Source organism: Thermoascus crustaceus (assembly GCF_041956765.1).
Source record: "Thermoascus crustaceus strain CBS 181.67 unplaced genomic scaffold VTN00scaffold_7, whole genome shotgun sequence".
NCBI classification, from domain to species: domain Eukaryota; kingdom Fungi; phylum Ascomycota; class Eurotiomycetes; order Eurotiales; family Thermoascaceae; genus Thermoascus; species Thermoascus crustaceus.
The window spans coordinates 200,605-227,208 of NW_027192533.1; the positions used below are offsets into that span (position 1 = coordinate 200,605).

The 26,604-nt window shown below is 52.4% G+C and overlaps 11 protein-coding genes across 11 annotated transcripts; 5 read left to right on the plus strand and 6 right to left on the minus strand.

Moving 5' to 3' along the window:
- Nucleotides 1-569: 569 nt before the first annotated feature.
- Nucleotides 570-1,655, minus strand: VTN00DRAFT_9118 (uncharacterized protein; the record flags this gene model as incomplete). Its single annotated transcript, XM_069436043.1, has 1 exon — nucleotides 570-1,655. The coding sequence occupies one exon, from the start codon at nucleotides 1,653-1,655 to the stop codon at nucleotides 570-572; it is 1,086 nt and encodes a 361-aa protein (XP_069284703.1).
- A 1,584-nt stretch (nucleotides 1,656-3,239) lies between these two features.
- On the plus strand, nucleotides 3,240-4,958 carry VTN00DRAFT_9119 (uncharacterized protein; the record flags this gene model as incomplete). Its single annotated transcript, XM_069436044.1, has 1 exon — nucleotides 3,240-4,958. The coding sequence occupies one exon, from the start codon at nucleotides 3,240-3,242 to the stop codon at nucleotides 4,956-4,958; it is 1,719 nt and encodes a 572-aa protein (XP_069284704.1).
- Nucleotides 4,959-5,640: 682 nt separating this feature from the next.
- On the plus strand, nucleotides 5,641-7,666 carry VTN00DRAFT_9120 (uncharacterized protein; the record flags this gene model as incomplete). The annotated part of the gene is made up of 3 exons (XM_069436046.1): nucleotides 5,641-5,964; nucleotides 6,109-7,432; nucleotides 7,506-7,666. The coding sequence occupies 3 exons, from the start codon at nucleotides 5,641-5,643 to the stop codon at nucleotides 7,664-7,666; spliced, it is 1,809 nt and encodes a 602-aa protein (XP_069284705.1).
- A 345-nt stretch (nucleotides 7,667-8,011) lies between these two features.
- Nucleotides 8,012-9,173, minus strand: VTN00DRAFT_9121 (uncharacterized protein; the record flags this gene model as incomplete). The annotated part of the gene is made up of 3 exons (XM_069436047.1): nucleotides 8,012-8,426; nucleotides 8,543-8,857; nucleotides 9,058-9,173. 3 exons carry the CDS (start codon nucleotides 9,171-9,173, stop codon nucleotides 8,012-8,014), a joined length of 846 nt encoding a protein of 281 aa, XP_069284706.1.
- A 36-nt stretch (nucleotides 9,174-9,209) lies between these two features.
- On the minus strand, nucleotides 9,210-9,845 carry VTN00DRAFT_9122 (uncharacterized protein; the record flags this gene model as incomplete). The annotated part of the gene is made up of 2 exons (XM_069436048.1): nucleotides 9,210-9,248; nucleotides 9,642-9,845. 2 exons carry the CDS (start codon nucleotides 9,843-9,845, stop codon nucleotides 9,210-9,212), a joined length of 243 nt encoding a protein of 80 aa, XP_069284707.1.
- A 1,114-nt stretch (nucleotides 9,846-10,959) lies between these two features.
- On the plus strand, nucleotides 10,960-12,801 carry VTN00DRAFT_9123 (uncharacterized protein; the record flags this gene model as incomplete). Its single annotated transcript, XM_069436049.1, has 1 exon — nucleotides 10,960-12,801. One exon carries the CDS (start codon nucleotides 10,960-10,962, stop codon nucleotides 12,799-12,801), a length of 1,842 nt encoding a protein of 613 aa, XP_069284708.1.
- A 128-nt stretch (nucleotides 12,802-12,929) lies between these two features.
- Nucleotides 12,930-15,316, minus strand: VTN00DRAFT_9124 (uncharacterized protein; the record flags this gene model as incomplete). Its single annotated transcript, XM_069436050.1, has 9 exons — nucleotides 12,930-13,053; nucleotides 13,137-13,297; nucleotides 13,381-13,629; nucleotides 13,738-14,153; nucleotides 14,269-14,482; nucleotides 14,546-14,621; nucleotides 14,688-14,767; nucleotides 14,835-15,184; nucleotides 15,271-15,316. The coding sequence occupies 9 exons, from the start codon at nucleotides 15,314-15,316 to the stop codon at nucleotides 12,930-12,932; spliced, it is 1,716 nt and encodes a 571-aa protein (XP_069284709.1).
- A 2,068-nt stretch (nucleotides 15,317-17,384) lies between these two features.
- VTN00DRAFT_9125 (uncharacterized protein) lies at nucleotides 17,385-18,461 on the plus strand (the record flags this gene model as incomplete). The annotated part of the gene is made up of 4 exons (XM_069436051.1): nucleotides 17,385-17,634; nucleotides 17,736-17,863; nucleotides 17,920-18,162; nucleotides 18,225-18,461. 4 exons carry the CDS (start codon nucleotides 17,385-17,387, stop codon nucleotides 18,459-18,461), a joined length of 858 nt encoding a protein of 285 aa, XP_069284710.1.
- Nucleotides 18,462-18,819: 358 nt separating this feature from the next.
- VTN00DRAFT_9126 (uncharacterized protein) lies at nucleotides 18,820-21,865 on the minus strand (the record flags this gene model as incomplete). Its single annotated transcript, XM_069436052.1, has 19 exons — nucleotides 18,820-18,888; nucleotides 18,933-19,065; nucleotides 19,114-19,234; nucleotides 19,287-19,308; nucleotides 19,397-19,423; nucleotides 19,475-19,667; nucleotides 19,715-19,879; nucleotides 19,975-20,185; nucleotides 20,239-20,327; nucleotides 20,384-20,504; nucleotides 20,558-20,590; nucleotides 20,644-20,685; nucleotides 20,753-20,814; nucleotides 20,871-20,942; nucleotides 21,095-21,139; nucleotides 21,196-21,345; nucleotides 21,397-21,660; nucleotides 21,717-21,775; nucleotides 21,830-21,865. The coding sequence occupies 19 exons, from the start codon at nucleotides 21,863-21,865 to the stop codon at nucleotides 18,820-18,822; spliced, it is 1,914 nt and encodes a 637-aa protein (XP_069284711.1).
- Nucleotides 21,866-23,958: 2,093 nt separating this feature from the next.
- On the plus strand, nucleotides 23,959-24,482 carry VTN00DRAFT_9127 (uncharacterized protein; the record flags this gene model as incomplete). The annotated part of the gene is made up of 2 exons (XM_069436053.1): nucleotides 23,959-24,194; nucleotides 24,281-24,482. The coding sequence occupies 2 exons, from the start codon at nucleotides 23,959-23,961 to the stop codon at nucleotides 24,480-24,482; spliced, it is 438 nt and encodes a 145-aa protein (XP_069284712.1).
- A 174-nt stretch (nucleotides 24,483-24,656) lies between these two features.
- On the minus strand, nucleotides 24,657-25,474 carry VTN00DRAFT_9128 (uncharacterized protein; the record flags this gene model as incomplete). The annotated part of the gene is made up of 3 exons (XM_069436054.1): nucleotides 24,657-24,776; nucleotides 24,841-25,314; nucleotides 25,427-25,474. 3 exons carry the CDS (start codon nucleotides 25,472-25,474, stop codon nucleotides 24,657-24,659), a joined length of 642 nt encoding a protein of 213 aa, XP_069284713.1.
- Nucleotides 25,475-26,604: the final 1,130 nt, after the last annotated feature.

A 26,604-nucleotide genomic window follows, 5' to 3' on the forward strand; every position in this document is an offset into this window, starting at 1 on the left:
AAGAATCAGCCTTCCGCAGAAACCTCAGTAAAAGAGATCTTTCATGATTAAAGAGGTGAAAGTGCTTATAAAAGGGTTTGTTTCCAAAGTCCCCGTGTTGATATATGTGCCATCCACAAGTCTCCCTCTCCGAGCGTTCCATGGTGGAGCAGAAATACGGCACCATGGTTCGACGCGGCCCGAAAGGGAGTGTGGATTTCGGGTCCATCGACCACTCGGCCATAGTACCATTTAACTGATAGGATGGGATGCGGTTTCTTGATCGTTTGAGAATCCTAGTCTGCGCATCATTATGGGTGGTTTAACATCATGGAAAATCATAGTCAGAATTCATGTATTGCTCTTTGTAAAGGTTAAAATAACCGACTGCACCTCCTGCACCTCCTGCAATATCCTCCTTGAGGACCCGATCCATACGTGTGTTGACTTTCATTAGTCATCAGATTCTTCCGCGGTACGGAGTAATCCACGCGTAGTGCAATTGAATGTTGCATCTGTCCCAAGCTTTTCGTATCTATCCTGCAACCTAAGCTGAAAGGAGTTGCCCAACTGGCCAGCCTACCGTACGTTCACTCTGACGTATTCCCTGCCTTCATCTTCGACGTCGCTGAACTCTTTGAGTCCCGACTGGGGGTCAGCTGACCGTCCTTCTCCGTCTCCGTGTCACTATCAACATATATCGCTTCAGACCGGTCAGCTTCCTGCTCGTCAGCATTCGTAGAAAGATCCCCGACGGAAACTCTCCTCCTAAGCCTTTCAGGATCGGCAATGATCTTGGGGAGAGTGACAACCAAGACTCCCTCAAGAAGCTTAGCGGAGACTCTGTCGACGTCCACATTTGCGGGTTCCGCTCGGGTTCCAAGCTTCACTTCACGCTCGAATACGCCAACCTCGCGGGCCCGCTCCTCGACCACGAGGGTGCCATTCAGCTGCTCATCAACTCCAGGTCTGTACACCACACCAGCTACGTGAAGGGCCGAGTTTTCCGCATCATATTCGACACTGATGTCGGGTTTCCGTGCACCTGGGATGGAGACATGGACCAGGAACTCGTTAGGGGCATCGAATATGTCGACAGGTGGCACAAAATCGACGTTCTCATTCCGAGACTGCCGACTATTGTACATCTGATCCAGGCTAACCCCTAGCTGGGAGGCCATTCTCTGCAGGAAAGCAGAGAAGTCGAAATCGACGGCAGAGCCATGTGGTGGCTGACGGAAGCGACCACGATAATGGCCCCAGGGTCTGTGGCCACCACGGTGACCGCCCCATCCACGGCCAAAACCGGCTGGACACCACCCGAATGGACGCCCGTGTCTATCAAAGCCGTTGCGTCCATCGGATCGGCCCGGGAGACCGTGGTAGCGTCGGTCCCGACCTCGCGGGTCCGAGATCTCCTCGGCGTGCGAGCCAAGTCCGCGGGTGCCTGGAATAGATTGATCTTGTGGAGAAGTGCCCGCTGGAAACGGTTCTCCTTGGCCGGACGTCTCTCGGTTTCTGGGCTGATCGTGCGCTTGTGCTCCGCTGCCCGCGTTATCTTCAGGGGTGTAGGGCGGGGGGTTGACATATTGGGCAAAGAAGGGGTGACCTTCGAGACTCGCAACGAAATCCCAAAAAGGGTGAGTGGGTCTGTTCAGATAGTATAAATTAGCCATATCGATGCCTGTCTCAGATCGAGTGGGAACTGTGAACGTGGTCTTGATGGAAGCTCAGCAGTGCGTTCTAGAGTCGATTTTGCAGTGGGGGAAATCGAAAATGGAAAAGAGATGACAGAGCAATGGAGCTTGCTCTGTTTATAACTCTAAAGATGGACAGCTAGGCAGACATGAGTGCAGGAAGCATGCGTAGACCAACTTGCCATTGAAAGCGTATCAGGACGCCTGGAAGGGTGATGCCAAAGCCCCGAAACAGTCTACTGCACTCTCAAGTAGTTCACGTAGCCAGTATATCCTGGATTGATGGTCAGCTCGAGGCGTCAGCAAATCGTGTACGACGGCCGGCCACCAGGCAGCTCCCATCCGCGTCAGACGAGGCTTTTTCCGGGCAAGACAGCCCTCCAGGAAGCGAGCATGTCGCTGAATCGACATGCAGGGTGGCCATCGTGCTGAATCAGACACAGCAGTGCAGACCATACAGCGGTCGAGGAATGTTGCAGCCTCCGATCTGAAAAGTTGCGAGGACGACGGAGCACACGTGACGGCACGTGATGCAACCGGCAAGCGGCCGGCGGCAGCAGCCGGTGACCGGCATCCCGGGCAGGCAGGTGGCTGACTAAGCAGCCGGCGCCTCCGTCCGCGCGACTCCCGTTGAGCCGACGTTTCTTTCGGTCTCGCGCGGTCTTTGCTCGGTTACTGCTTGTGGTTGTCTCGTCAACGGGACCCATTCCAAGGCTCGAGGACCCAGATGTGGATATTTTTCAACCTTCATTGGAATTGTTGCCGCGTTCGTGGCGGACCGGAACCCTCGGGGGACTGTGGATGTCCTATCGCTTGCTGTCCATTACTACGGGACTTGCCCCTTGTGGCAGACATGTCAGACCGGGGTGGAGTCTAGAGCCCTGCGACAAAAGACCGAGAGATTGCTAAGATTGCTAACTCGATGACAATTTTTTTTTTCCCGCCAGGCTCGAAATGCTGCGAGCACCGGAGCCAGGCCTCTGGACAGGCCCTGACTCGGACGGGGGTGTCTCTGTACAGGACGGATTCCAGAAGACGCACGACCCGACGATCATGCTGCGGCCGCACCGCTAAGACGCGCCTTATCGCAGGGATATCGAAGACTTCGGAGCGTTGTGCCTGCTGAGGAACTCCGAACAGCGTCCACGTTAGACCGAAGGAAAGGAGATGTGGCTCGTGCGCGATAGCATTCCCAAATCGGGACGCGTCGGATCGGCCGTCCTTGGGACGACAGCGACAGACTCGCCCCGACAACGCATGCTTCCGAGACCCTCCCAGCAGCGTCGTTGCGCTGCACAGGCCAAACGGAAGTGGACCGCCAGAGAATCGCTGGACTACGGTGGTTATGCCGTGCGGTTCTCAATCAGCGCTCTCCTGGTTGGCCTATCCAGCCACAGATGAGGTCATCGTGTGCTCAGATATAGAAGCTGCCAGCGGCCAGCGGCGCAATAATCTCGGCACACGGTATCCGCTTTTTATATTGAAATATCTGCGGCCTCCTTCCTCTGGTCGCTGTCAATCCTCTTCGCCCTAGGTCCTATTACCCCGTCTCCCCGCTGCGTCATGAAGCAATTGCCTCTGCGCGCTATTCAGCTCTCAGGGAGGAGAACTCCCCGTCTGCTCCCTCTGCGCTCGTTACGACCGGTGCAGATAACTCCCGCGCGCCTGGCTGTTACGGCCCCCGTGAGTCTCGCCGCGAACAATGGCAGCAGACGGACCCTGGCCACCCAGGCCGAGGGCTCGACGGCCATCGCTGCGCAGTCGGGGAAGGAAAGAGTCGTGATTCTTGGCTCCGGCTGGGGTGGTTACACCATGTCTCGCAATCTGGACCCGAACCTTTACTCTGCCACCGTCGTCTCGCCCCGATCCTACTTTGTCTTCACCCCCCTTCTCACCGAGACTGCCGCCGGATCTCTCGATTTCTCCAGCATTGTCGAACCGGTCCGGGATCGTAACAGCAAGTGCGACTTCATCCAGGCTGTGGCTCGCAAGGTGGACTTCAAGCGCAAGGTTGTCGAGTGCGAGGCGACCGTCATCAAGCCTGGTGTCACCGAGACCCCCCGTACAGAGGATGCCGAGAGAGATGATGAGGGCCCCGACTCGACGGCGGGCAAGGAGAACCTCCGCAAATGGGAAGAGGGCCAGATCTTCGAGGTCCCCTACGACAAGCTGGTCATTGCCGTCGGCTGCGTTGCCAGGACCTTCCGGACGCCCGGTGTGAGAGAGAATGCGATGTTCTTCAAGGATGTCGGCGACTCCAAGCGCGTGAAGCGCCGTGTCCGTGAGTGTTTCGAACTGGCCGTGCTGCCCACCACCACCCCCGAGCAGCGGGCACACCTCCTGCACTTCGCGATTGTTGGAGCTGGTCCCACTGGTACGGAGCTTGCTGGTTCCCTCCGCGACTTCATCCACGAGGACATGAACAAGCTGTACCCCAGTCTCGCCGGACTGCCCCGCATCACGCTTTACGACGTTGCCCCCAAGGTTCTGAGCATGTTCGACGAGTCGCTGTCCAAGTACGCCATGGAGAACATGACCAAGGACGGTGTCCACATCAAGACCGGACACCACGTCCAGAGCCTGCGTTGGGGCGCCCCCGGCGCCGAGGGTCCCTACGAGATGGACCCGAAGGGCCCTCTCACCATTACCACCAAGGAGGAGGGTGAAGTTGGAATCGGCATGTGTGTCTGGGTCACCGGAAACGCCATGAACAAGCTTGTCAAGTGCTCTCTGAAGGATGTGCCAGACTTCCCCTCCGCTTCCGCTCTCCTGAAGAACGGCTCCAAGCCTACTCCGGAGGCCGAGAAGGCCAAGTGGCACCTCAAGAAGCACCCCAGATCCGGGGCGCTGCTCGTGGACAACCACTTCCGTGTTCAGCTCGAGAGCGACGATGGCAACACGGCTGTCCTCCAGGACGTCTTCGCCATCGGCGACAACGCCTCGCCCGAGACGCACGCGCCGCCAGCCACTGCCCAGGCCACCCGGCAGGAGGCCCGCTGGCTGGCCAAGCGTTTCAACGCCCGTGACATCGACCAGGCCGAGCCTTGGTCGTTCAGAAACATGGGTGCCATGGCCTTCATCGGTAACGCGAAGGCTCTCATGCAGATCCCCCACGCGGATGGGCAGCGCAGATACCTGCCCGAGGGTCTCAAGGGACGCACCGCCTGGATGATCTGGAAGATGGCGTACCTCAGCATGAGCATCAGCTGGAGGAACAAGCTGCGTGTTGGATTCAGATGGATGGTGAATCGGCTCTTTGGAAGAGACGTTTCGAGATTTTAAAAATATTTCGACCGGCGTTGGGCTCCATCCAACATTTTCCTTTGTCGTTTTTATAGAGATGTCTTCAGCCGGCTGAATGGCCACTGCATGTCCCCCAGGTTTCGTCAACCAGTGTCTATTACCCAGGACTTTGTGTCTGTACTATATACCTAGCCGTATTTAGCAACGAAAAAGTGCTGCTAATAATACCAAGCGACGGCGTTTCTGTGTGTGTATGTCTCCAGAGGTAGGCGAGGTCGGCAAGCCGATCCTGATAGAATTTCTTCCGGCGCAGATCCTTCTGCTTTGATCTGCAAGCCGACCAGTGATCACAAAGCCTGCAAGTCTGATCCCCTGTCTGTGTTGGACAGCCGAGGTTCCCCCACCCCAGCTGGGGCTTCATCCCCGCATCTCGAGCGTTCACCCCGGAAATCGTCCTCGGACGTGCTTCGTGCGGAGAAGGCGGCCGAAGCCATTCACAGGAAGCGTTCTAGCCCCGACATCTCTGAAATAGCTTATCAGATCTGTCATTACAAATCGGAGCTCATGCTGTGCTGGGTTCCGGTTTGTGGGGAGAGCGACTGGGCTTTGCCATCTGTCTATTTACAGGACCCCTCCATCTCAACCGCCCCGGATCTTACATGACACGAGATACTACCTACCCTAAACACCTATAGATAAAATCATCGACCTGAATAAGAATATGTCCTCTGACTCGTCAACCTCGGGAGAAGAAGCTCCTTACATCGCCATCGCCCGCCGCAAGCAGGCCCAGCTCGAGTCGCGCATCCCCGCAGAATGGAAGCTGCCCGCGCACTGCATCCCGCCCGGGATGCTCTCGCCCGCGGACTCGATCATCAAGACGAAGGAGTACACGAGAGTCAATGTGATGGATGTCCCACGGACGTGCGGGCTACTGACGCAGAGGGAGCTGGAGATTACGGAGAGGTGGGATGTGAAGGGGCTGTTGGGGGAGATGGCGAGTGGGAGGTTGGGCGCGGAGGAGGTTGCGAGGGCGTTTTGTAAGGTGCGCTTTTTTTTTTCTATATAGGTTTCTTTGGATCTGGTTACTTTTACCACCTGAGGATTCTTGGAGCTTATTGATTTCTCTTTTTGGTCATTCTCGAGTACCTTCGCAGTATCCTATCTGGTGAATCTGACAACTTCACAGCGAGCAGCCATCGCTCACCAACTCACACGCTGCCTCACCGAACCCCTCTTCCCCAGCGCCATCGAGCAAGCAAAACGACTCGACGAACACTACAAACGCACCGGAAAACCCATCGGCCCCCTCCACGGCCTCCCCGTCTCCCTCAAGGACACCTTCTTCGTCAAAGGCGTCGACGCGACCATCGGCCTCGCCGCCCTGGCCTTCCACCCCGCGACCGAAAATGCGCCCCTCGCGGCCCTCCTCACGTCGCTGGGTGCCGTGATCGTCGCCAAAACCAACATCCCGCAGACGCTGGCCACGCTGGACAGCTGCAACCACCTCTTCGGCCGCACGCTCAACCCCCTGAACCGGCAGCTCACCGCTGGCGGTTCGTCCGGCGGTGAGGGCGTCCTGGTCGCGATGCGCGGGTCCATGGTGGGTTTCGGCACTGATATCGGCGGCAGCATCCGAGTGCCGGCCATGTGTAACGGTCTCTACGGCTTCAAGCCCAGCATCGGCCGGGTGCCGTATGGGGGCCAGCAGGATGGACGGTCGCATATCGAAGGGAAGCCATCCGGCAAGGGGAGGGCAGCGCTGCAGGCGGTCGCAGGCCCTCTGGCTCGATCCGTGTCGGACATCGACGCCATCATGCGCGAGATCGTTCCACGGGCGGAACTCTGGGGCGAGGACTGCATCCCTGGTTCATGGCCGTCACCGTCACCGGCATCGTCTCTCCCGCGGCGCAGCAGAAAATTATTCACCATCGGAGTCCTCCCCTCCGACGGCCTGGTCGAGCCTCTCCCTCCGATACGAAAACTCCTCAACGAGGTGTCGCAGATCCTCCGTTCCTCGGAGGTTGTCGCAGACGCCGTCGAGGTCATCGACCTCCCCGTTCCCTCCGCGCTGAAAAAATGCCAGGCCCTGGCCGGCCGGCTGATGGACGTCGACGGCGGCGGCCCCATGCTCGATCTGATTGAGAAAACATCCGAGCCGCTAACGCCGTGGCTGCAGGGTCGGATGGCGCGTCGGAAGCCGATCACGGTCGAGCAGCTGTGTCAGCTGCAGTCGGAGAGGATGGTTATCGAGCGGGAGATGATGAAGGTGTGGACAGCCGGCAATGATAGTAATGATAGAAAAATCGATGCGATCATCTGTCCTGTCGCGCCGCATCCTGTGCCTGAGATTGATCGGTACAATGCCGTCGGCTATACGTCGACCTGGGTCCTTCTGGACTACCCGGCCGGTACGGTGCCGGTGCGGAAGTTTAAAGAGTCGGATCTGGAGCTGGGGAGGGAGATGACTTTTCCGGTTCTGGGGAGCTGGGATAGGAGGAACAGGGAGTTATGTAAGTTGCCCTTTCTTTTGTAAGTGTATATTTTCTCCTCAGAATAAACCGGACTAAACCCTCTATTCTACAGGGAACGAAGCCACCGTAGACCGCCGCGTGTACCTGGATTCCCCGCTCAGCATCCAGGTCGTGACGCCCAAACAGCATGACTATGAGCTCTGCAGGGCCATGGAGATCATCGATCGGGCTGTACGGGAGGCGGAGGCGAAACGGGTAGAGTCCAAGCTGTAAGTGACGTGATGTAATCGAGATGCATGGTAGGTGTTTCTCTGGTACTGTTTTTGGATTTCATATCGGCGATATTGGAAATATTTTCAATTTCTGGTTGTAAAAACCGAAGTTCTTATGAGGGTCATTGGCTATGGAATTGTTGGATAATGGAAATAGCATGCTAGGAATAACAATATGCAAGGTTCTTATGATTGAGCCGTTGGATATATATATACTTCGAAACTGTACTACATTAGGTATATAGATCAAGCGCTCTGCCCTGATCGACCTATATTAACCAATTCATACCTCTTAAAACCCCAATCAATACTCACGACGCACATATATATGACTCTGGCCAGCAGCCTACAACCTCCCCTTCAACACCGCGCCCCCATCCGACACGATCACCGCCCCATTAATATGCCCACTCGCCCGACTCGCCAAAAACACCACCAACCCCGCGATATCTTCGGGCCTCCCCAACCTCAGATTCGGCGAGAACTCCTCCAGCGCCTTGATGCCCCCGCGCTTCTCGATCAACCCGCTGGCCATCCTGGACGGGTAGAACCCGGGCGCGATGGCGTTGGTGAGGATGTGTCGGGGCCCTAACTCGACGGCCAGGTTTTTGGCCAGGTGGATGACGGCCGCTTTGGAGGCGGAGTAGCTGAAGGTGGCGTTCTCGCCCAGGGCGCCGATTCCGATGCCCGCTACGGAACCGGTGATGATGATGCGGGAGGGGGAGTCCCGCGTTGCGTGGGAGGTGAGGAGGGGGGTGAATCTGTTTTTTTTTTCATGTCAGCTGTTAGTAACAGTTCTTTATCTACCGTGTACATGTACATGTACCTGATGATAAGCTACAAAAGGGAAAGGGGGGGGGGGGGGGGGGTGTCTCACTTCTGCACCAAATAAAACACCCCCTTCACATTCAGATCCATGACCTTGGCGAACGCCGACTCCGGGTGCGTGTCGAACTTCTCCCCCCAGGTGGCACCCGCGTTGGCGAACAGGATGTCGACGCGGTCCGTCGTCCTGCGCACCTCGGCCACGAGCCGGTCCAACTCGTCCATCCGCGAGTTGTCCGCGGGCACGGAGATGGCGACTGCGCCTGGACGCTTGTTGGGGAGGGCGTTGAGGGCCGCGACGGCCTCGTCGCAGGCTTGGGCCTTGCGGGAGGTGATGTAGACTTTGGAGCAGCCGGCTTGGAGGAGGCTGCAGTTGGTTTTTTTTTGTTAGATCATCTGTACCTGGATCTTTGCATGTCTAAATACTATTTGGGGGGGGGAGAGACAAAGTGACATAGGATGGGCTTTGTAACAAAGCAATTATCCTCTTGTCATCGGATATGTTCCTCAAAGATCAAAAAAAAAGACAATCGAAGAAGAGACAGGTAATTTCAAATTACAACATACCCACTCGCAGCATGCAGACCCAACCCTCTCGATCCACCGGTGACGACGGCAACCTTGCCCTCGAGGGAGAAGATGGAACCAAAGTCCTCGAGCTGGACCTGTTCTTCGGCGGACATTTTACAATTTCCTTTTTGCTTCTGATCCAATCTCAGTTATCGAATCCGATAACTTCTTTCTGGGTAGACTTGATTCTGAGAGAGAGGTGTCAGTATTATCGATTCAGTCTTCCATATCATGTATTATATAGATCGGAACATGTGTCCGATGTCAAAAGAGGAAATAGGCATAGCCGAGGCTGTGAAGAATGTGGAGGGGATGGCTGATTAATTGATTGATTATATCATCCGAAGGGATATATATGTGCAAATAGATGCAACCAAGAAGATATGATAAAATAGTATTCAAACGAAAGAGTATTTGGGTATTGAATCGTACACAAACGTGAAGCATTGATAGTAACAAATGGGGGTGCTGTAGTACAATATACAATAGAGTACGACAGCTGTTCAGGACGGACTTGTCTCCGCATGAAATCTTCCCAGATGGGATTCAAGCAATGCAAGAAACATTAGGGACATACTCACCTTTTGTTTTGTGAAATGAATTAACAGATATTGATAAGCGTAAATCGTCAAACCCACAAGGTAGAGGATACGAGCATGATGATAGAGGAGATAGTAGTGATGTTGAACAATATCGCTCGCTGTTCCTGCCGAGCTACCGAGGCCCGGGGAAGCCCCACAGAGCAAGACAGGGGTGCTGTAGAGTGTGGATGTTCCGTGTAGCATCTCAACAAGGACGAGAGACTTAAGCAGTTGGTAAGATGACGATGGTCTATGGCTCTCAGGAAGATACTGTAGAATATACCGTCTTGCTTCCACCCACGCTGATGGTGGGTGTCTGAGCTTCAGCCTTCAAAGTCACATGGGTTTGTAAGTACTGTACTGCACACACCTGCCCGGTACGATACAACAATTGAAGTTGTTTAAACTTTAACCATTTGGCTCACCGGGTCGCTGGTTAGCGGTGATAATCTCTCTTAAGATCTGATTCCAAACATTTGTTGCGCAGGCCTCAAGGTCCTGAGATAGTACAACGGTAATTTTGGTATTTCTCTAAGTAAATATCGGTAATAACTACCAAATACAGTTAGTATTACAGAGTATATAAGCTGAACCCTATCCGACGCCATAAATTACTGAAATACCAATTCTGAAACAAGCTACGACAGATATCTCTCCGAGGATCAGATAGCATACTTAGGGCTCTAACGGTGTGAACTTCTACAGATATGTGCGTTCCCGCCTGCACGGTCGCCGGCGCAGACTGCTCTCTCCAGCCTAGGCGGCGCCACCAAGGAGAAATCGATGTGACACCAGCGGAATGGAGCCAATTGACTTGAGGGACATCTGTTGACGTTTCCTTTCTTTTTACCAAGAAAGTCAGGTAGCTTTGGGAGTCGTTATTTAGCAACGTTGACTAAGGAAGAAGCGAGCCATCAGATAAGATAGCAGGTCTCAACCTCGTTATCAGATCTCGCCCACGGTTCTCTCTTCACTTAGTGTTCGTTTTGCTTGGATCGTAAAAAGCCATGGAGAAACAATTCCAAGTGTGTAGACGGGCCAATTCGTGGCCGATGATCGGGCTGCTGTCAGATTGTTCGACCTTATGGTCCTGACATCCTACCTTGGTCTGGTCTAGACCACGCCAGGTGTTGAAGTCTTCGTCTGTCGAGGTCTCCGGCAGTTCATCGTTCCCATGGACGGCTGTCTCGAATGAGAATAAATTCGCTCAGTCCCCTGGCTTGGGCACACTCCGTTGAGCTTCCTCCGTACTCGTCCCTTTCAACCACGGCCTGCCCTACACGAGAGCTTTTGCTCATCTGTTCGTCCTCGATCAATCATGCCGTTCCTACCAAGGCTCAGAACCACCGCAGCGCCTGTGGCACAGGAGTCTCGTGAGGACGATGCGGAGGCCGCGCAGCCGCGCTTGGATTCTCGTAAAAGCAAAGAGACTGGTGCTACGCAGACGGCCAGCGACGACCAGGTCTCTGAAGATGTCCAGATTGGCGTGCAGAAGATCGAGGCGACGACGTCCGTCTGGACCAGATGGCACTTGATCCTGGCGTATATCCTGTCAGTCAACATTCTGGAATTCTCGCTGGCATTATGGTCTGATTATAATCTATCTTTTAGGATCTTCCTCATCTACTTTGTCGACTCGATGCAGCAGCAGATCACCAACGTCCTGACCCCCTACGTCACCAGCTCTTTCAAACAACACTCCCTGACGGCCGCGACGGGCATCATGTCAAACCTCATTGGAGGTCTCACCAAGCTGCCTCTGGCCAAGATTCTCGATATCTGGGGACGCCCCCACGGTCTGGCTGTCATGATGGTCTTCCTGACCGTGGGGCTGATCATGATGGCCGGATGCAACAACGTCAAGACCTACTGCGCCGCACAGGTCTTCTACTGGATCGGGCAGAATGGGATCAGTTACTCCCTGAACATCTTCATCGCTGATACGTCCACCCTCAAGAACCGCAGCTTGATGTTCGCCTTTGCTTCATCCCCTTACATCGCGACCACCTGGATTGGTGGCCCTGCAGCAGCTAGTTTCCTCTCTGGAGCGGGTTTCCGCTGGGGGTTTGGCACTTTTGCCATCGTCACGCCGGTGGTCTGTACGCCGGTGCTGGTTCTTTTCATCTGGAATTACCACAAGGCCAAGATGGCAGGGCTAATGCCAGCACGGGACAGCAACAAGACCTGGATCCAATCGATCAAACACTACGCCATCGAATTCGATCTTCTGGGTCTGATCCTCATCGCTGGCGGTCTGGCATTATTCCTCCTCCCCTTCAGCCTGTACTCCTACCAAGCCGACGGCTGGCGCTCCGCTCTGGTCATCTGCATGATCGTCTTCGGCGGCCTCCTTCTCATCGCATTTGGCCTGTACGAGAAATACCTCGCGCCCAAGACCTTCATCCCATGGTCCTTACTCACGGACCGCACCGTGCTGGGCGCGTACATCCTTGCGGGGACGCTCTTCGTCAGCTTCTACATCTGGGACAGCTACTTCTACTCGTTCCTCGTGGTGGTCAACAACGAATCGATCGCTCACGCCAACTACATCACCAACATCTACAGCATCGGGTCCTGCTTCTGGGCCATCGTCGTGGGCATCATCATCCGCTTCACGGGCCGCTTCAAGTGGCTGGCCCTATACTTCGGGGTGCCTTTGACGATCTTGGGCGTCGCGCTCATGATTCACTTCCGCCAGCCGGACGTCAACATCGGGTACATCATCATGTGCCAGATCTTCATCGCCTTCGCGGGCGGGACGCTCGTCATCTGCGAGCAGATGGCGGCCATGGCGGCGGCGTCGCATCAGTTCGTGGCCGTCGTGCTTGCCGTCGAGGCTATGTTCAGCAACGTTGGCGGTGCCATCGGATCTACCATCGCGGCCGCTATCTGGACAGGTGTGTTCCCAAAGGCACTGAAGAGGTACCTCCCCGCGGAGGCGCAGCCGAGGTTGATGGAGATCTACGGCGATCTGACCGTGCAGTCGTCGTTTCCGGTTGGGTCTCCGACCCGGGATGCTATCAGTCGTGCGTATGGGGACGCGCAGCGTGATATGCTCATTGCGTCTGCAGCGGTCCTGGCTATTGCTGTTGTGTCTGTTGTCGTCTGGAGAGATATCAAGGTGAAGGATTTTAGGCAGGTAAAAGGGCTTGTTGTTTAGGTAGTAATTAGCTGCTTTGAGCGGACTTAGCTAGCCGTGCTTCCTGCAGTCACTCTCGAGTGGAATCTTCATAACGGATAAATCATTCACGTCATAAGAAACTGGGAAAAGGAAATAGATCTAGCACTCTAAATGCGTGACTTGACCATCATTGAGCTATCTGCCTTCCGGTGCTGTTCCAGATTATACTCCGCGATTATCTTCTCTGCTGCCGTCTCTCCGATCTGGTACGCCCCTGCTTGGGTATGGCCACTTCATAACAATTATATTAGTTAAGTTCCTGACAGAAGAAGGTTCCAATCCCAAATGAGCAGCAGATTTGGCTGCGTACTTACTTCAACATTAGCGGACACACAGACAGATCCGCAACACGGAGCCGTTTCGTCCCGTAAACGCGGAAATCGGTGTCGACGCACGCTGCTGCATCGTCGGGTCGTCCCATCACGACACTGCCTGAAGCGTGAAAGACTGGCATGCAGGTCTGGCGGATGTGGGCCTATATAGAATTAGATGTTTTTTTGACAATCATCACCAATCTTGCCCAGACAAGATTGAGTTTGACTTCAAACAAAAACTTACAAGAATATCCTCTTCCCTATCCGACTTGGGCGCTGAGACGTACTTCTGCCACATCCGCCCCAGCTTGGACGTCGTGGAGAACTTCATCGCCTCCCGCACGGCCCGGACCAACACCATCCGGTCATACGGGTGCTCGCAGTACCCGAGATGGATCAAGGGTGCATCGCGCGGGTCGGATGAGCGCAGGGTGACGGAGCCGGAGGATTGGGAGTTCATGACAAAGACGAAAGAAAGCAGGCACTGTAGTGCCTTGGTCGAATTTTAGGTCTGGAAAGATGCAGGGGGCCCCCTGTTTGGGTTATTGTACAACGTTAGCTGCTGACGTGAGGGATGTAAAATAGGTAAAAAGGATCATACCAGAGCCAATTCATACAATGGCACTTCCGGCTTCCGCAGGAATTCCTGCTGAGAAGAATCCAGGGCCGCAAATTCCTTGGTCTTCAAGATTTCCTCGTCTCTGAGGAAGCCCCACGCCAAGGAATTGTAGTGCCCTGTATAATACTCGGTCGTGTCCTCGAGCCAGTCGTCGCGAGGAGGTCTCTTGTCGGCAGTGCTCTTCTCGAACTGCGCCCTGTCCGAGAGCTCTCCGTCCATTTGACTGAGGACGTAGGTGCCATAGTGGTCTTTAAGTTCTTTTCCTACCCCGGGGAGGTCGTGGACGGTGTTGATGCCGAGGGGGGCAAGCTCCTGGGCGGGTCCGATGCCTGAGAGGAGCAGGAGCTTGGGGGTGTCGATGGAGCCACCGCAGAGCAGGATCTCCTTGCTCGCGCGGACTGTTTGATAGACAGTTAGTTAGGAAGAAGCGAAAGCACAGGAGCTGCAGAGAACAATTCCGAATTAAGCAGAGCAGCAGTAGTGTTATAGTAGTAGTAGTAGTACGGTTCTTACCGTCACTACCATCAGCGAGCTGCACCCCGATGGCAGTCTTGTCTTTATCAAACAGCACTCGCGTTACCGGCGCGTTGACGCGAACTTCCAGATTATCAGGCTTCCTGGTTAGAGTTCCAGAGGCACTAGTCGTCCGGAAACTGTTGTCGCTGGAATTTCCTGCCACGCTAAATCCCATTATACAGCCGGAATTGTAATCCTTGTTTATGGGATACTAATAAGTTGTCTCCTTATTAGAATCTAGCGCTGACATCCGAGATATGGGAGAAAAGCTTACACCTGCTTCCTCTGCCGCTTCCATGACGTGCCATACATCTTTCTCCCGCTGCTTAGGGTGGGAGACATCAATTGGTCTATGCAGCTTCATGATCAGAACAATATAAAACCTGGGACATATATATTAAGGATCCTGTACGTACCCGCCATGTCCATGGTTCTCCGGTTTCCAGTCGACGTATTTCTTCCACTCTGGTGCTGTCTCGTCGTGCAAGTTTTCGATCTGCAGACATGACGCCATCAGCGGACGAAAAGAAGAAAGTCTTGCAGAAATAAACAGAAGGGCTCACCCTCTTGAACCTCTCCTTCGTCTGTTTCCACCCAAAGGCCTCATCACCAACGAGCTCCGCCCACCGATTGTAATCCACTCTAGGGCTTTCGATGTACGCCATGAAATTGATGTTGCTGCTCCCTCCCAGGCCTTTTCCCCGGGGATACGGGATGACTCTCCCGTCAACGGCCTCCTGCGGGGTCGATTCATAGCCGTAGTTGATGCCATTCGTGGCGACTGCAGTGTACCGTTCCTGCGGAATACGCAAGGTGCCGGCGGAGTTATCTGGACCGGCTTCGAGCAGCAGGACGGATGGCGTCTTGAGTGCTTGCGCGAGGCGGTAGGCGAGGAGACACCCGGCGGTGCCAGCTGTGGGAGTTTTGTAGTCAGAAATTGTTCTCAATAAGAGTTTTGTTTTTGGTGTGGAGGGACACGGAGGAGTAGATTTGACCGACCCCCAACGACAATGAAGTCAACCGAATCGGAACTCTTTGCTGCCATTCTCTAAAGGAATCGCTCAGGTCCGGAAGGCGCGCTTTTCTTATGATAGTATCCTAGTCTATAAAGACCTCGTCTCCTCCCAGGGAATCTTGGATTCTTTAGGTATCTTGAAAGCGAATGGATCAGTAGTTCTTCTTGATCTAGCCCTTGCGTAACGAACATGTTGTATGTACCTAACTAGCTGGTTTCCAGAGTCCTCAAAATCTTTACGCCGAACTGGAGAAAAGAGATATAATGCTGAAGGAAACTCCCAGTTGAGGGGTCAATGGGTCTGTCTGATACTAATAACGAGGCTCCCCTCCCCATTTTAAATCTGGGTGGGAAGCCTACCTAGCCCTGGTAGCCTCAGTACTTTCTAGTAGATAGCATCGGAGCCAGCTATTGGCTCAGCCGGGCGCAGCTGAAGAGCAAAACAAATCTAAGTAAGCATGCGCCGGCGCTGACATGACCTTGCATTAGTATGTAGGGCTTAATCCTCGGAAGGAAAATATGGCACTGCCAACGGTGTTGACCCTACAAACTGGAGATCTGCGGTCCCGTCCGTCTTTTTCGATCAATCGAACTACTCGACTGAGCCGCGACTGTCCTTCAGCTGCAGCGGTCGAAGTTGGAGATCGGCCCGGTATGCGACCAATCACGCGACTTCATGACTCCTGTTTTCCAATAAAACAACCTAAAGCTCTCGCTTTGGCGGACGGCATTGCAATTTCATTATGTTCGGTCAAGTAGGAGACCAATAATTCTCAATGGAAAGTTCAAGATCCTAGCAGTCTCCGTTGTCACGTGGTGAAAGTGGAGCGGAGCATCCGGGCTCAGAAATATATAGCTGATCCAGTACAAGGGACATGGTTGTTTACAACGGTCGTTCTTCAAGCATCTCGATTTGGATACCAAAGCAACATTCCGCAAACACAGACCACTCCCGCTTGTCCTCCTCGACCTGTCGATATCCGCTGTCGTAAATGTACCTAGAGTTAAGATCACATCCAAGCGTGATAAGTATCTGGAGTTAAATAGCGGGACATATCTATAGTCTAAGGTTGATCAAAATTGCCAGACGAGGACGGCAATCACATTAATAACAAAAAAAGCTGCATAATGTACGCGACCCAGAACCAAGGCACCTCCAAGGACGAGGTGAGTACGACCGTGACCTAGCTTTCCCTACAAAACTAACCGCTATCACCCCATGGGTAAACCAACCGCAAAAATATCGAGGAACTCAACCCGCCTCAAAGAAATATAATATTGTCAGGGAGGCTATACAAAAAGAAAATTCCCCACCTATGCTTTTGGCGGGCAGGGACTTTCCTTTTTCTTTTCCTCAAGCCAGCAACCCTCATCGGATATTAGCAGGTAGGAATAAATATCTCACCCGTTGCACCTCGAGCATGAGACTAGAATCGAACCCGGGGTATTGAGTGACCAAGAAGGGAGAGGGGAGGGGCAAGGTCACCCAGCCCAGTGGATCTTATAACCCCTAGGCCATCCCCGGGCTCTTGTTGTCTGGTGAAGGGCGAGAGTAAAATATAGCCCAGAAACGTGAGGGCGCTGGGAGGTGGGTGACGGTTGGGTCACATGTAGGTACTGGAAGTCCTGTAGACACCTCAGGCCAGTGGGTAGAGATATCAGGCATTTATGTGTCAATCTCCAAATCAAACCAATCAATCCTTTTATTTGTTACTCCCTCTTTACCACCAGTCCGGGTTGAATCGGTCTTAAATCCGTACCGGAAACATATCCGAGGTGGGCCAGCCATATCACAACTAAAACTACCCGATCCGTAGAGGAACGCGACTAGTCTGCCGAATTCCCGACCATAGTCCAGATTGCTAGTTAATCCTACAGGATACGACTAAATAATGATGTCGAAATGCGGGGATCATTCGCGTCTCGCTCTTATCGCTTCCAACTGCGGGGTCTCGGCGAGTTGTCCCATAAAGAAACAATTCAGGGCCTGCTTCCTTGTTTCTGTCTAACACGCTTTTATTTTATTGTTGTCTGATAACCACTCTCTAAACTTTCACCAGAGCCAGAGAGTCAGAAAACCCAGAGAATAATCTTGACCATGGCCCCCTCCGCTACCGTCGTCGACAACGGCTCCGCCGGCAACAAGAGCGTCGGCGCCCTGGGCATGACCGTGTCGGGCAAAAAGCTCAAGATCAGAGAGTACCCCAAGTTCGCGTCGCCGGAGGAGGAACGGCTGTACAGAAAACAGCACCTGGCAGCTGCGTTCCGCATCTTCGCGGACCGGGGGTTTGACGAGGGCGTCGCGGGTCATATCTCTGTCAGGGATCCGATCTTGACGGATCACTTTTGTATGTTTGCATGTAGCAGGATGCGAGATGGATTTTATCTACCTGCTTGATTATACCTTGTGGATGTGGTAGCCAGAACTGACAGGGTACTTGATTCACAGGGCTGAACCCCCTCTCCAAGCACTTCGCAACCATCTGCGTATCGGACCTCATCCTCGTGAACGAGGGCGGCGAGGTCGTCATCGGTGACGAGCCGATCAATGCTGCTGCGTTTGCCATCCATTCAGAGGTACATCTTTTCCTTCTCTCCTTTAATGACGATACTAAACCATAGGTACCTCGCAGATCCACAAAGCCCGCCCCGACGTCCACGCCGCATGCCACGCGCACAGCACCGCCGGAAAGGCTTACTCGGTCTTTGGCAAGCCGCTCGACATGATGACGCAGGACGCCCTGCGCTTCTACAAGAGCCACGCCGTTTATGACAATTTCGGGGGTGTGGTCCTGGACCGGGAGGAAGGGAAGCGGATCGCCCGCGCCTTGGGGAACGGGAAGGCGGTGATACTGCAGAATCATGGGCTGTTGACTGTATGTTATTCTTATCCGCTTTTAGCTTGCTTCATCTACTGACGTTACAACACGATCAAAAGGTCGGCCAATCCGTCGACGAAGCAGCCTTCTGGTTCATGAGCCTTGACAAGACGTGCATGGCGCAGCTCCTAGCTGACGCGGCATCTGCCGGGTCGGGGAACAAGAAGATCCTCATCAGCGACGAGGAGGCCGCGTACTCGTACGAGCAGGTCGGGACGCCCGCCAAGGGGTGGTTGGCGTTCCAGGGGTACTACGATGAGATCCTGATGAGGACAAATGGGCACTTTTTGAGATGAGTAGTCATTCGACTGATTGAAACAGAATATTATCTTTTTTCTATTGGATCGACGCACTACTATATTCAGTCTGATAAAATAATGATGATTTCTCTTCGTTGCCATTATGTACCGATCTCTTGATCAAAACGTGCCTGTTCGACGATCCTTTCCGCTGCTAATAACCCGAAAGCATTTAGTTGAATTGCAACTAATATGGCATCTCAGTCGATAATGATTGGTTCTGAAGAGCCGAACGCATATTAAATCACATGAGTCCAAATCTAACATTGAAATACCGTGCAGTTCCACTGCTAGAGTGCTCGTATACCAAACAGAACGGTAGCTCTGCAAGTTTCATCTAGGCTGCTGCCTTCTCCTACGGTTCCACATATAGAGCGACGGCAATCTCGGCATTTCCTCCCGGGAGGACCAGTGCAAGGCGCGTCTGAACAGCCATGGTATGAACACCCTAAACAACCACGGCATTACCTCGTTGATCTGGTATTGGACATGTCGTCGCGTCCGGACCCCGAAGATATAGTTCATCTCCTCCAGCGTCGTGATTTGACGGGTTCCCGGTAGCAGGAGCCAAACCAGAAGTGCTGCCGCGGCATCGAGTCCCCTGCAAGAGTGAGTGAACCGCAGTTAAAAGAAGTCTCGAATCTCTTACGCAAATACGTAGAGAACTTTCTCTATGTTATGGGAACTGTTGTGGATAGCGGGGATGACTGTCGTGGCCAGCACTCCGGCCAGCAGGAAATTGATCGAGACGCTAAAGGACATTCCGACTTCTGGAAATGGTTTTAGTATCAATAAGGCTCGCCTGCTAGAGCTGAGAAATACCTCTGATGACCAGCGGAAAGACCTATCCGACATTCCAGGTCAGCGTTCGCTTTCTGGTGGGTGGGAATATGCAAGCCTGGCAAATATATTTTCATATCACTAGTACTTACTTCGCTTGAATACAGGAACGGCACAACCTGTAGCAATCAGCACTTGATCAACAAGAAGCTTCGGGTATTGTTTCTCACTCCTCCACCCGGAGAGTACGCGGCACCGTAGAGAATCAAAAATACCGTAACTACAGCCAATCGGGAGTCGTGATCGCCGATCCGAACGGAGAGGGCCATGGCGATCAATAACGGGATCATCAAAATCAGAGACATCAAGAGCAAAAAGCGGCGGCCAGGACTGTCGATGAACCGGTACGCTATGGGAGAGGATCTGTAGGTCGTGTTAATAGTGGGCCGGGAATAGGTAGAGTAACATACATGGTATTCGCAGCGGCAAAGGCGAAGGCTACCAACAGGCTATTGATGTTGAGTTGGTGTTGTTCGCTAGGCATTAAATTGACGTAACTAGACTTTTGAGGCATGAGAAGCTCTCTGGAGAACGAAGTCGCGAGAAAGGCAAATAAGTTGATGCCACATAACTGTCTGTATGATAATGCTCAGTCACCTATCTGAGCGGAGCTGGATCTTTTCGATGAAGACCTGTACATGTCCAAACACCGTTAATTACGTAAACTTACTGACAAGCCATGGCTATGCCCGCTGCTAAACTAGCTCTTCGATTCCTTTCAACAGTGAAGAGCTGTAAGAGACGCCTTGCATAATTCGTCTGCTTAAGCTCTTGCTGGTAAACATCGGTGGCCCAGTTTTGGAGTTCCGCTTCGATATCGGGCCTTTTTGAAAACAAAATCGTTTCCACCTGAATCTGAGCGTGTATGTTATAGAGATCCCCTATAATAGGTCATCAGCAGATGCGCTGCAATAAAATGAAAGGGAGGCCTGACTAGCAGCTTGTAGTGGTGTGTCTCGCAGGTTACGGAGAACTTCATAGGCTTTCGAATATTCGTTATGTTTGATCAGCCAGTGAGGTGACCTTATAAAAGTAAGCTATACACAATCGATATGGCTACAGCATGTCGCGATACTCACTCTGAACAGACGAAAACGAGGCAGAGAAACGGCACAGTAGGAATGAAGCTGCTTCCAACCTGTAGGGGCCATTTCCAGTTGAAAATAAGATTTGCTGACGCGCCAAGCAAAATACCAAAAGCTAAAGACAGGTTAGACACAATAAGCTCTGCTAAAACGGGGTTACTGCGTCACCTGTGAAACATTGCCACGAAATCAGAAGACGACCTGTGATGATATTATTAAGATGCATGCCTCTTTGTTAACTCTTATCTTCCTACCTCGCATTTTTGGAGGCGACACTTCGGACTCCAGAATGGGCACTTTTAAATAAACATATCAATTTGGCTCGTGAAGAAGATGCAAGAGAACACGGGAAGTTCATCATACCAACAGCGGCCTTGGCACCCATTCCAATACCCTGAACGAACCGGCAAGCAAATAGAGCTTTCCTGCTTTCAGAGTAAGTCCCCAGACTGAAAGGAACAAAGATATTGAGAACACTGACCACGTCGGTGCATAACCTGATCCGATTGATGATGCGAAACTGAGGATGCCAGACAGAAAGAGAGCGCCGCGTCTGTTATCAGGTAGGTCAGCAACTCGTGGTTCGGGTAAACGGTAGACTCAGTTAAGGATCTTATTTTAGGTCGTAGGTGCTCGTCTCAGTAGCAATAATCAAAGACTTGCTGCTTCTGTCTATGGACGGTAGTCTAAATGGCGTGATCTCACCTTCCACTGAAATATTCATTTAATGGGTCGGAGAGCCAGACTCCACTATGTAGTTGAGCAATATTAGCCCTAGTCAACAGAATAATAAGGATAGCACCTACACCAGGCTAGCAGCGAAGTAAATAATCCCATTGACAGCCCCTTGAATCCAGTCTGAACACTTGCACCCTTCATCCTGGCGACCATCAGGACAGCACAGTTCGTACGGCCACACTAGGTTTGGGCCAGTTATGCTTTGTTGCGACCACCCTCTAGATAATCTTGTCAGTACTGTCGAAAAAACGGCGATGAGAGATGCTTACTGCACAACTGCCCCGAGACAGCAAGTTAAGAGGACAACCCAAACTCCCTTGCTTAGATCCCGGAGCCTAGGGTTTTCCTCTTTTCCGAGTGCGTCTTTCTCAACGGCAGTTAGTTCACCTGGATGATACTCGCCCTGCGCAAGTCTAGCGCCCCGGAGGAGCAAATCGAGGTCAACGACTCTCGAAAGCTTATGGGCGTGGTGGAATCTGCGGACGTCGTCTTCCAAGTCGTCCGGCTCGCGGTACAAAAGTGGATTGTCAACTCTTTCAGCCAAGTCAGCAAACGGGAGACGAGAACGTAATAGAACTAGCAAACCCACATTCCCAGTTTATTATCCTTTAGGAGATCTTTGAAACTCCTAGAGAGCGTTACATTGGGCTTAAAGTGTCAGCGTAGGATTAAAATCAAGCTTTTTGAGGACATGCGAAATACCTGGAGCTCTGTCCGAGTTTCGTTAGGTACTTCCATGCCGATGCCGGAGTTCAAGATCACTAGACAGGCAGTCTATTACAGGAGAAACAGAAGGCACGGCAACGAGTATTGCGCTGCACAGTACATTAGTACTTCAAGGTCGACGTAGCTAAGTATATCGTGCCAGATACCATGGCTTTACAATCCCAGAAAGTGACGGAGAGTGCGACGGGACAGCCAGGCGGAATGTGACTTCAGAACACAGCTGATCCTCAGCCTCATCCATATAGCTGGTCTTTGCTGGATGTTGTATGCCGGAAAGCTTAGGAACGTAGACATGCAGAGACTGCATGAACAGCCATTAGGTATGTAGCTCTCTCCGCATCTGCCGCCCCGCGCTCTGATCCCCCGCGAACCCTGGGGATTGGGGGAACAAGGATAGACTAGGCCTCCACCAATGGGCAGCCTTACAGCAAGAGCTCTCTCCAAATGTACGATCAGGATGCATCAGCTCCGGGGTGAGTCGTATAAGGGAATGTCCAATACGAGGTCATTATTCGCAGAGCACCTCCTGCGTATTCCATGGACCTGCTCCTTTGTACATGCAGAGATCTCTACAAATTTTGGAATTGAATCTTTGGTTTTATTGCCAAGTGACATCCGTCGCGTTCAGCTGCTTCGTCATAGGAAGCGACGCAGCCAATGACTTCGAGTGTTAATATGAACACTTGACAAAGCTGTGTGTGTGGGTGTTAGCCAATACGAATGGTGTGAACGTATCCCACTGAATCACAGCCAACCAAGACTTCATCCTTTTCAAGGAGGCTGCATATGTATCCAGCCGGATAGAAGCCCGCCGGGAATATTATAGTACCCGAGCTGAGGATGATGCTGGTTTCCCCCAGAAATTATCCGGTACAGCCTCAGCCCTCTGAGCTTGGGCCTTTCCAATCACGCTTTGGGGACAAATCAGGAGAAGCCAAGATGTTGGAATGATCCAGGTGGTGCGGAGAGCGCTTGGCTTTGAGGCTCTGCTTGTGCACGGGGATTCCAGAGACAGGTTGACGGAATAACACGAGGATAGGGGTGCGAGGAGTAGGCAGGTAGTAGTATGCTCAAGAGGTACGCAATTCCTGAACACTAGGTACTCAATAGAAACTCTGGAGAAAGGTGTAAGCAAAGACTGTCAATTGATATATGCACCGGCCAAGGAGCCACATCGCGATTGAAGCATCTGGGTTGTTTAGTTCTCAATAAAGGGAGAACGAGCCGTCAGTATTAGGGGGTTAGGTAGGTAGCTCGGTCGGGAGACGATAGGAGAAAAGATTGCCAAGCGTCGCGGCCGAGATCCAACATCATGTTATCGATGCACCAGCAATACATAATAGATCCAGTCTCTTAGATGGAAAGGTAAATTAATAACTGTCTTTGTCAGTCTTAGGCACTCCATAAATCACGGAGAGCTGGGCTGAACGATCATAGTAAGCTGGACGAAGGCGGTATGAATGCATGGCAGATCAGCAATCCAACGGGGCGGCTGCTAAGGTACTCGCCTGCGGTCCAGGCCTGCCACGTAGGTCCTCCTATCACCATTCCCAATCTACCTACCTAACAACCTTCGGAAGTACCTATCCATCAATGTGCCCCCTTTCCTGTCGATGGCTGGCTGGTCCTGTTCAGGAAGATGATGTTGTTCCTGTCACAGTTTCTCATAATTATTGCTCCCCAACAACCGCGATGCCGCTGAACCGGTTCCGACCCACAAAACAGCTCGAGTGGATACCGCGATGCGCAGATTTGAGCAACCTTGGGAGACAGGAGCTGGCCCTGCTCACTTCCTGACACTCCACAGAGGAAGCTGCTAGGCACGGAATTCTGCTCGATACTGCTCAAGGCCTCCAGGGAGGACCTTTGGGGCCGCGACCCCGGGGCGTAATATTATAATATGAGTAGTACTACACGTCTATAAATCCAGATATCCGCGTCGTTATCGCGAAAGAAACAGAAGTGATAGTTGCAAAGCTCACCTTGTTATCCTTATTCTCTATCTCGCGTCCTGCATCCTGTATCTTCATATCCTCTGTGGCCGTTTTATCCATTCATTATTATTATTATCAGATCTCCTCTCGTATATACCTATATTCGTGACAATGTGTGGTGAAGGACGCCCCAGCGCTGGTGGAAGAATCGCAGTGATGTTTCCGCCAAAGCCAGCAGAGGGAGCATCATCATCCTCAGCTCCGCCTGCGATCAGTCCTTACACCCTGCTCTTCAACAACCCGGAGACGGCGGGAAAGACGGCAGGAACACGGGCAACCTTCAAATTCGACGATGCGAACACCCTTAATGCCTTTCAGAACTGTAGACAGGTTGACCTGCGAATAGAGTGAGTAGCCTGTCTGTCCTATATACATACGTGACTCGAGATATTCATCAAGAACGGAGAGAGCTTTCCACTAAAAAAAAACATAGGCGATATGGAGACCTGACCTCAACGACGCCTTCCCAGCCATTGCATTCCTTCGCGCTTGACACCGGCAGTTCGAAAGCAATGGAGTTTGAACTTCCCGAAAAGCTCGACCTCGGTGTCTCGGAGAGAGGGATTATCGGGCGTCAAGTCACATTACTATTTCGGAATACCACGCTCGGGACGGGGATTGTCGGATACAACTGATTGTTGGTCATCGTCACGCATCGCTTTTCCGCTCTTCCAGCTACTAGGACTACGGTTGGTTTTACACACGTTTGCAAGAGGGTACATGGTTGGCAGGCGCAAAGGGTTTCTTGAATCGGTTACTTCATTGCATTATCATTCCCGCTACCTCGGTATGAGTCATTACATATATATTTAGATCGCTGCTTTCATAATGGCAGAACCTTCCACGCCGTTCTTGTATCTGTTTTCCGCAACAGTCCAGTTGATAACCTTCCAGATTCCATTAACGTAACTGCCCTTGTCGTTTTGGTACTGTAGGGGATTTCATATTAGCTGAGGGTCAAGAATTCGGAATTCCTGCTGTCCTGCAGCTTACCTGGAGGTAGTAGGCGTGCTCCCACATGTCGACACCAAAGATGGGGACATCCGGGGCGGTGACAGGGTCCTGGTCCTTGGTGGTAGTGATGTCAAGCTTGCCATTGGGTCCGTTGCTGACTAGCCAGCCCCATCCGCTGCCCTGAATACCAAGCAGGGCCGCGTTGAAGGCGTCGGTGAAGTTCTTCTCCGAACCCCATCTGTTGATGATGGCCTGCTTCAGCGTCGGGGCCGTGTCGATGTTGGACTCAGCGGAGCCGGGAGGAGTAAGGTTCTTCCAGAAGAGGGAGTGGTTGATGTGTCCACCGCCATTGAACTTGATCTTCTGCTGTATGGAGATCAACTGAGGGACATCATTGGCCTGAAGGGCCTTTGCCTGCGAGGACAGCGCCTGGTTCAGGTTGTTGACGTATGTCTGGTGGTGCTTCTTGTGGTGAAGCTCCATGATCTGCTGGGAGATCACTGGCTCCAAGGCCTTTTGTCAAGGCTAAGTTAGCATGTCTTCTTCAGATATAATATCTACCATCCCTGGCCCCACGGGGGGCAAAACTGAGACAGAACTACCAGGACAGAGAATGAAGACTCACATTGTACGCGTAGGGGAGAGGAGGAAGAGTGTACGTCGGGGCGGCCATCTTGAAAGAGTCCTTTTTGGCTCGGGGTCAGGAATAGCAAGTAAACGTTGTAGTATAGTATGAAGGTCAAGAGGGTAAACGAGGAGGGGTTTCTAGAGACGGGAGATTTCCCCTTCCTCTCAAAGAGAGAGCCCATTTATGGAGGGGGATTCGAAACCCGCAAGGTCCTCTGTCACGGACTGACGTTTCTAGATCCACGATTCTGCCAATCAGAGGCCATCGTGAGCAAGTTTGAGGGGATTTTGGTTATCGATTTTGCTTTGTAAGGCAGGAGCCTGCTCAACATCCTTTCAGCCTTAGATGTTTAATAATAACAGTTCCTTCAAGGCGGTTGCGAGAGCCGAGACTCCCGCTACGCAGCTTGCCCCAGTCCGTCGACCAGAGCAAAGATCCATGGATTCAAACCGCTGCGGTTCCTCCGGAAACAGATCCATGGTTATACAGATAGTTTCCAGAGTCAATTCATTCAGCAGAACCTCTGAAGCCTCTCCATCTCTAAGAGAGAGAGCGTCTCACGAACACAAGATAGCAGGCAGGCCTAAGCACGCGATCCAAAAGTCGTTCTTGATCATACAAGCGGGGTATCTCAGCATACACGTGCAATTGACAGATAAATGCCTAATATCAGTGATCAGTGGAGTGAGTGTCAGTGACATCAGGGTTGTAAGTGCGCAGATACAAAAAAGGAAACCCCGCGCAGAATTGAGCAGATTGATCAGGAGAATTTCTCCACCGCTGACTGGGTCCCGCGCTTCCGCACTCCCGCCTCCGAGCTCTCCTGTCAACGAACATACCTAACCACCAGCTTCCAATTATCATTGCATCAGCAATAGCATTTATGGCATGCAGCTTGCATTGACCAACGATTGAATGATACCGGACTTTCGTTGGCTTAATACTTCGTGGTGCTGCGGATCGGATGCTGTGGGTAAATTCTCCGTAAACGAATGCAGCCGATTCGCTGATGCCTGTGAAATATGGTAGATGCCTGCCTCTAGCAATAAATATAAGGCAATCCTTGTAACAAAATTGATCGATATTATTTCTAGACCTTTTACTTCTGTTTTGTTCTGAACAGGCAGTATTATAACGTAATCAACCACCGAGCGACAAATACCACTGAGCGACAA